This window comes from Gossypium hirsutum, chromosome A07 (assembly GCF_007990345.1).
Source record: "Gossypium hirsutum isolate 1008001.06 chromosome A07, Gossypium_hirsutum_v2.1, whole genome shotgun sequence".
NCBI lineage: Eukaryota > Viridiplantae > Streptophyta > Magnoliopsida > Malvales > Malvaceae > Gossypium > Gossypium hirsutum.
This window is the reverse complement of record NC_053430.1, coordinates 22614569-22622643: the sequence shown is the minus strand read 5'-3', so window position 1 is coordinate 22622643 and position 8075 is coordinate 22614569. Positions and strand designations below refer to the sequence as shown.

Sequence of the window (8075 nt, the reverse complement as noted above, 5' to 3'; positions counted from 1 at the left end):
TTGGATAAATTAAATGGTGGATTGTACATTTTGATCATACGATATTTGAAGAGGAAAAAATGCATCCGTATTTAGGTGTCTGACCAGAGCTTGCTTAGGATTATTGATGACATTATTTTAATGCTATCCAATAAGTTTATTTAATAAATTTGCAAATAATTAATTTATGAAAGCAAATTAAGAAAATGATATGATTAGAGACTGAAATCTACCAAAACGCAAAAAATACAGCATGATTTCATAATAAATAATTCCGCAGCTTCAACGAAAATCATAAAAGTTTCGAGCCACCTTGGAAAACCAAAGGGGGCACCCTCTTGACAATGACAAGATACAGTAGTAAATTAAACAAAACCAGATAACGCTAGAGACCACCTGCCATAGCTATGCCACCGTCTGTCAAGCACCCAATACTGAGAACAGTTACCAGACAACAATGGCACCACACTATAACATGCAAAACCAAGCAAAAGACCAACTATATCATAAATGATAAAGTCTATCAAACTATTATTATCATAATAAAATACTCCATCTGCGGAAACTTCATTAGGTTTAGCCAGCACGGTTCACTTCTTCTTAGCAGCAGACTTGGTGACCTTGGCACCGGTTGGGTCCTTCTTCTCAACATTCTTGATAACACCAACAGCCACGGTCTGACGCATGTCCCTCACAGCAAAACGACCCAAGGGTGGGTACTCGGAGAAGGTCTCCACAACCATGGGCTTGGTGGGAATCATCTTAATCATACCAGCATCACCATTCTTCAAGAACTTGGGTTCCTTCTCAAGCTCCTTACCAGATCGCCTGTCAATCTTGGTCAAAAGTTCAGCAAACTTAACAGCAATGTGTGAGGTGTGGCAGTCGAGGACTGGGGCATATCCGTTTCCAATTTGTCCAGGATGGTTCATGATGATGACCTGAGAAGTGAAGTTTGCAGCCTCCTTAGCAGGATCATCCTTGGAGTTGGATGCAACATAACCACGCTTGAGATCCTTAACAGCGACATTCTTAACATTGAACCCAACATTATCACCAGGAAGCGCCTCCGTAAGAGCTTCATGGTGCATCTCAACAGACTTAACTTCAGTGGTCAGACCAGTAGGACCAAAGGTCACAACCATACCAGGCTTCAAGACACCAGTTTCAACACGACCAACTGGGACAGTTCCAATACCACCAATCTTGTACACATCCTGAAGTGGTAGACGGAGAGGCTTGTCTGAAGGCCTCTTGGGCTCATTGATCTGGTCAAGAGCCTCAAGAAGTGTAGGGCCCTTGTACCAGTCCAAGTTGGTAGACCTCTCAATCATGTTATCACCCTCAAAACCAGAAATGGGAACAAATGGAATCTTGTCAGGGTTGTATCCAACCTTCTTCAAGTAGGAAGAGACTTCCTTCACGATTTCATCATACCTAGCCTTCGAATATTTAGGGGTAGTGGCATCCATCTATACAGAAAAAAAAAATAAAAAATTAGCATCAAAGTCTCCCAATAACACAAATGTAAACAGATAATGATTTTTACCTTGTTGCAACAGCAAATCATTTGCTTGACACCAAGGGTAAAAGCAAGCAAAGCATGCTCACGAGTCTGACCATCCTTGGAGATACCAGCCTCAAAACCACCAGTGGTGGAATCAATAATCAAAACAGCACAATCAGCCTGCGAGGTACCAGTAATCATGTTCTTGATAAAGTCACGGTGTCCAGGCGCATCAATCACAGTGCAGTAGTATTTGGTCGTCTCAAATTTCCACAAGGCAATATCAATGGTGATACCACGCTCACGTTCAGCCTTGAGCTTGTCAAGCACCCAAGCATACTTGAATGACCTCTTGTTCATCTCCGCAGCTTCTTTCTCAAACCTTTCAATCACACGCTTGTCAATACCACCAAGCTTGTAGATCAGGTGGCCAGTGGTGGTCGATTTTCCGGAATCGACGTGGCCAATGACCACAATGTTAATGTGACTCTTTTCCTTACCCATTCTGATTCACTGTGCAAAACCACAAGAACAAAAAGAGGGGAACAGTTAAAATCAAAATACTAAAAGAAAAGTACATATGAAATTTCACATGGATCATAAATGTAAATATTTTAAAAGCTGCTAGAAAGAAAATCTCTAAACCCAGAGCTAGGCTGATTAAAATTCATAACTCAGAGATGAAGAAAGACGTGGTCTCAACCAAGCTTATGTTGAGCAATAATAAAACGAGCATTTGAGAAGACAAGTTGTTTGCCCAAGGCAAACAGTATCATTCCGAAAAAGCGAAGTAAACACAAACACCAAAATAATTTCCGATCACCTTATTATCTTAGATTCGATCCAATAAAAACAAGATCTATCGCGAAATCAACATTGAAAGAGAAAAAAATCGAACCTCAAAAATACAGATTAAAATCAACACACAAATCATAAATCTCAATGCAAGATGAATCCATATATATAAACAAAGCTTCAAATCATCGCCTTAGATAAAAAATAATAGAAGAAAAGAAAGGATAATGAGATGAGACTACTCGCCTTGAAATCGATGTCACAAGTGCAGTAGACGGCGAAGGAAGGAACAATAAAATGAAAATGAAGAATTGGGGCAAGCGGCAAGGGCTCTGCCTGCTATATATATTGAGAAAAAGCAACAAGAGCTAGGGTTAGGGTTACACAAGGAGATTCAATTAAGGCAGTTTTACGAAATTGTCCTTGTATTTGGTTTGATTGACTACAGTTAAAGCCATGGGTTCTCTGGGAACTTCGTGGACACTATCGAAACTACTGGCGAAACGCTGTCATTTGTATTTTACTTAAATTTATTAATTAACTTTTTTGCGTCACTATTTACCCATTTAATTATTTAATTATAATTAATTAATTATTTCTCTTAATTAGAGTAATTATTATTTAAAAATATACAATTATTTTTTGAAATGATTATACAATTAATTTTATCTATTTCATGTAATATAAAATAATTAAAATGTTTTATAATAAGATATTACTTATCTATAAATTGTAATAGTTTAAATAATTGTTAAGGGCCCGGGTAGCTGGCCGATTAATTATTTCACAATAATATAAGTATTTCAAATATAAAATATTTATCAACTATGAAATAATTTATTCTTTACTTTGTAGCATGCTTTTCTTTGCTTTATAGCACGTTTTTCTTTTTTTTCTTTTTTCTAGTTTCATTGCTCTCTATGTCCACCATTGTTAAAGGATGGTGGATGTGGAAGAGAACATGGCCGATCTATCCCATGGGATGAGAAGGATGAGGTGTTGCAGTTGGGTACGGAGAAACCAGATTTAGTGGTCTCTTTTGATAATTGTTTTGTGGGCTCTTTTCTAACGTTAAGTGTGGTTAATTTTCAGTCAATGCAAACGACTTTGGCAAACATTTGGCATTCGATCGAGGGTATTTCAATTTCTAATAAGAATGAAAGAAGGTATCTTTTTCGATTATATCATACGGTGGATGTAAAGATAATTAAGGCTGAAGGACCATGGAATTTCAATTCTCATCTTCTCATTATGCACCAGTTAAAAGATGGGGACGAACCAATGGTTGTGCCACTGTTTACTGTAGATTTTTGGGTTCTAATCCATGATCTACCAGATGGGTTCATGCCCGAGATGGTGGCAAAACAGCTAGGTAATTTTATTGGGGTGTTCCTTGAGTATGATGTGAAAGTTGTTTCATTGGGGTATAAAGGAATAATGCGAGTTAGAGTTCGACTTGATATTCGAAAATTGCTAAAGTGTGAGCAGTAGGTAATTTTATTGGGGTGTTCCTTAAGTATGATGTGAAAGTTGTTTCATTGGGGTATAAAGGAATAACGCGAGTTAGAATTTGACTTGATATTAGAAAACCACTAAAGTGTAAGAAAAAGTTTGTGTTGCTAAATGGGAGGCAGGTTTATGCGAGATTTGAGTATGGAAAGCTCACAATTTTTTACTTTCTTTGTGGCAAACTTGGTCATGAGGAAAGTTTTTGTCTTATTAGGATTCTCTCGATAATTCAAGTAACTTTATCATGATAACAGTTAACGATGTGGCACCCGATGCCTAGCAGTAAACCACAGAGAAAGTTGTGTCAAGTGCTAGTCAGATTATCTGACGGTAATAATTTGAGCCTAGCTCTAGTTGGATAAACCAACAATATTTGCACCCAGTGCTAGTCAGATTGACTGACGATTGTAATTTTGAGCCCAGCTCTAGTTGGATAAACCAACAATATTTGCACTCAGTGCTAGTCGAATTAACCGACAATTGTGTGCCTAGCACTATTCAGACAAGTTAATGAAGATTGTGTCCAACCCTAGTCGAACATATTGACATTTATACAATTGTTTACTCCTACAATTTCATCATTTATTCAATAATATGTATACATTTTGTGTCATGAGTAATTTAGCATTACTTAAATTAAATAATAATTAGAAGTAAAATTAAGTTCGAGTCCACGAACTTACCTTAACAAAATAGTCGTAATAGTGAAGCCGCTAGCTACTTCGTTACTTTTGTTTTTCCACGATTCATGTCTAATTGATCCATTCCTTAACCAAAGTTCATAATTTCATTCAACTAAAGCTATTCCATCAATTCAATAATTACATTTATACATTCACATCATTCTACTATTTATTATAAAATTGTCCCAACATTTAATCACTTGTTCAATTTGATCCTCAATACTAAACATAGAATTTAACAACATTCAATCATTAACATCTATATTTAACTTAAAAGAATTCCAACTAAATATAATCCACCCAAAACAATCCACTATCTTTACAAAAATTAACCATTTAAACTATGTCACTTTGAATTTATTACATTTAAATCCCTAGAAATTATTACCAATAAAATTACCACACAATATAACCAACTTGGTCTACAAAATTTATATTCTAATCATCACCTTAAAGACATTTAGGATTCAACAAAATAACATCAAACCTTTGAATTTCTCATCCGTGGCAACTCTCAAAATTTCCATTCACTCTCAAAATTTCAACATGGGTAAACTAATTCATAGCATTATATCTTCAAAAACATGAATTTCTTGCAAAAATCATCAAATTTCTGTAACATTCCCTACCCGTATTCCGAGCCTAGAATAGGGTACGAGGCATTACCAAACTTAATATGATCAATCATGTAAAAAAATCAGCCATAAAGTTTTTTCTAAATTAAAAACTTTCATACATATGTTTAACGTCCCTTATATGGGCCTACGGGGCCCAAAACATACATTCAGGGTGGTTCGGGACCAAACCATAAACATATGAAACTTTTGCAATACTTAGAAAATTTTCACACTTTGGAGAGTCACACGCTCGTGTTTTCAACCCGTGTAACTCTCTGTTTATAACTTCATCACCCTTGTCAGTCGTACACTTCATATAAATAACAAGAAACGTGTATGGGCTTAATTCTTGTTTAATTTCTCATATATATACACAATTTCACGTTATGTAATCATACAACATATATCAGCCATATCTCTGTAATCTAAATATATTTTCATAACAACTTATCTTGATTTCAGACTATTTCGTATTTAAGCTTAAATAACCAAAGTATTTGAAATATCATCTTTATACAAATAGTACACATAAGGTATATAATTCTATAATTATGAATAAACACATTTATCAAACATTTTCCATATTCATATATCAATGTCTCATGTCTCCATATATCAATAACCGTCATTTTCATGAATTTCGAGTTCAATTTCATAATTATTTGTCTCGTGTTCAATTTATTCCATATCGGAATTTTATTCATTAAAACATTTGAATTATCAATACATATGGACAGTACATTCAAGATGAACAATTATATAATCACAAATGAATTTATTTATCAACCAAGTTCTTCCTTGTATTACATAATTCCATGTAACACTGACCAAACTTTGTCAAATTAGTGAACGTCTTACGAAATTGAGTACTTCGTTTTCTCGATGCCATAGTTCAACTATGGTCTTACACATCTTCACATAATAATGCCATAGCCCAGCTATGGTCTTACACATATTCATATATCGATGCCATAGCCCAGCTATGGTCTTACACGAATCACATATCTCACTGATGTCATATCCCAGATATGGTCTTATACAGTAGCATATATCACACCGATGTCATATCCCAGATATGGTCTTATACGGAAATCACTTGTCACTTGTAGCTGAAGCTACCACTATTCACTGATCAGGTAGCCGGAGCTACCATTTTTCACTGATCAGGTAGCTGGAGCTACCACTTTTCACTGATCAGGTAGCCGGAACTACCACTTTTCACTGATCAGTTAGCAGAAGCTACCACTTTTCACTGATCAGGTAGCTGAAGCTACCACTTTTCACTTGTCATTTGTTATTGATCAGATAAGTGTAGCCGAAGCTATCACTTATCACTTTCACTTTTCCTTGATCAGATAAGTGTAGTCGAAGCTATCACTTATCACTTGTTGCCATGGTCCAACCATGGTCTTTTCCTTCAATTCATCTTGTCACTGAATTGAAATGCTCAATTTGATCATTTATTCAATTTTCATGCATCAATACATATGAAATAACACATCATGAAATTCATAAAATTAACAAATAATCATTAAAATTTAGCCATATAAGCTCACAAGTTCAATTTTTGTATTATAACGATAATCATAATTTCATAATTAATATACCAAATAAAACATTATATCATTTCTAATCCAACACTTATCGATTATAATCGGGTATGTGATCAATTTATACACGATTCATTCATATATTTTTGTATATTTTCCTCCTCCTCCTCTCCATCCACATCCTTAGTATAAATAACACACTTGTAGGTAACATTATCCATAATTTTCACTATCTACTTATGTGAATATTCAAGCTGTCCATCTATGTCATAGTCACTAAATTATTTTTATCTTGAGCTACAGAACTCCAAATTAAGATCCATAAATTTTCCCAGAAACTAGACTCATATGTCTTCTTACCATAAAAATTTCATAATTTTTGGTTGGGCCAATTAATACAGTTTATTCATTGAAGTCTCCCCTGTTCTGCTGTCTAACAGTTCCGACCCTTTTTCACTAAAAATTAATTATCTTCTCGTACAAGATTTGAATGATATCCTCGTTTGTTTATATTGAAAATAGACTCATTCAGGATTCTAAACATATAAATTTAAGCCTCTAATTATCTTTATCCAATTTTTGATGATTTTCCAAATTCAGAATAGGGGAACCCGAAATCATTCTAACCTTGTCTCACAAAAGTTATTGTATCTCATGATTTACAATTCCATTGCTTACATAATTTCTTTTATAAGAAACTAGACTCAATAAGCTTTAATTTCATATTTTATTCATCCTCTAATTAGATTTCTACAATTTTTGGTGATTTTTCAAAGTTAAACTACTGCTGCTGCCCAAAACAGTTTTAGTGCAAAATGTTGATTTCCATTTTACCCCAAATTTCACAATTCATACAATTCAGTCCTTACTCAATTAACCCCTCAATTAAGATAATTTTCTCAATTAATACTTTTTTCTAGACATTATAAGTTATTTCATAACTATTGAAATTCAGAATTTCCACATAAAACTCTAACTTCAAACTCTTTTACAATTAGGTCCCAAACATTCACTTTCTATTCAATTCTTTCAATAAAATCAGAATATAAACAATTTAAATCTCTAATTCCATGCCAAATCATCATATACTTCCAGCACTCATCCATAACAACTTCAAAAATTAGACATGGAATCAAAAACTAATGAAATAGTAAGTTGGACCCAATTGTAAAAGTCCAAAAACATAAAAATGTCAAGGAGAAAGCAAGAATTAAACTTACATGAAGCTAGAGTATGAAAACCAGCTTGAACCCTCCTCAATTTCTATTTTTCAGCTGATGAATATGAAGAGAAATGAAGAGAATTCTAGATATTCCAATTTAGTCCCATTTTTATTTAGCCAATTTTGTCAATTTTCCAATTTTGCCCTTATTTCACCCATTTCCTGATTTTTCTCAGCTATTGCCGCCCAAAATATCTCTTTTGGGCTTATCTT

The 8075-nt window shown here is 34.3% G+C and overlaps 1 protein-coding gene across 1 annotated transcript; it reads right to left on the bottom strand.

The window, feature by feature from the left end:
- Positions 1-209: 209 nt before the first annotated feature.
- Positions 210-2752, bottom strand: LOC121232219 (elongation factor 1-alpha). Its single transcript, XM_041117778.1, has 3 exons — positions 2528-2752; positions 1529-1999; positions 210-1451 (listed from the first exon to the last, which is right to left on the bottom strand). Exons 2-3 carry the CDS (start codon positions 1988-1990, stop codon positions 570-572), a joined length of 1344 nt encoding a protein of 447 aa, XP_040973712.1. The 5' UTR covers positions 1991-1999; positions 2528-2752; the 3' UTR covers positions 210-569.
- Positions 2753-8075: the final 5323 nt, after the last annotated feature.

What these genes read in the sequence shown, in the direction of transcription:
- LOC121232219 (XM_041117778.1), bottom strand. Translation starts at nt 1,990, where the DNA reads ATGGGTAAGGAAAAGAGTCACATTAACATTGTGGTCATTGGCCACGTC. An exon ending in TGATTTGCTGTTGCAACAAG is followed by an intron (nt 1,452 to 1,528) that starts GTAAAAATCATT and finishes TTTTCTGTATAG; the next exon opens with ATGGATGCCACTACCCCTAA.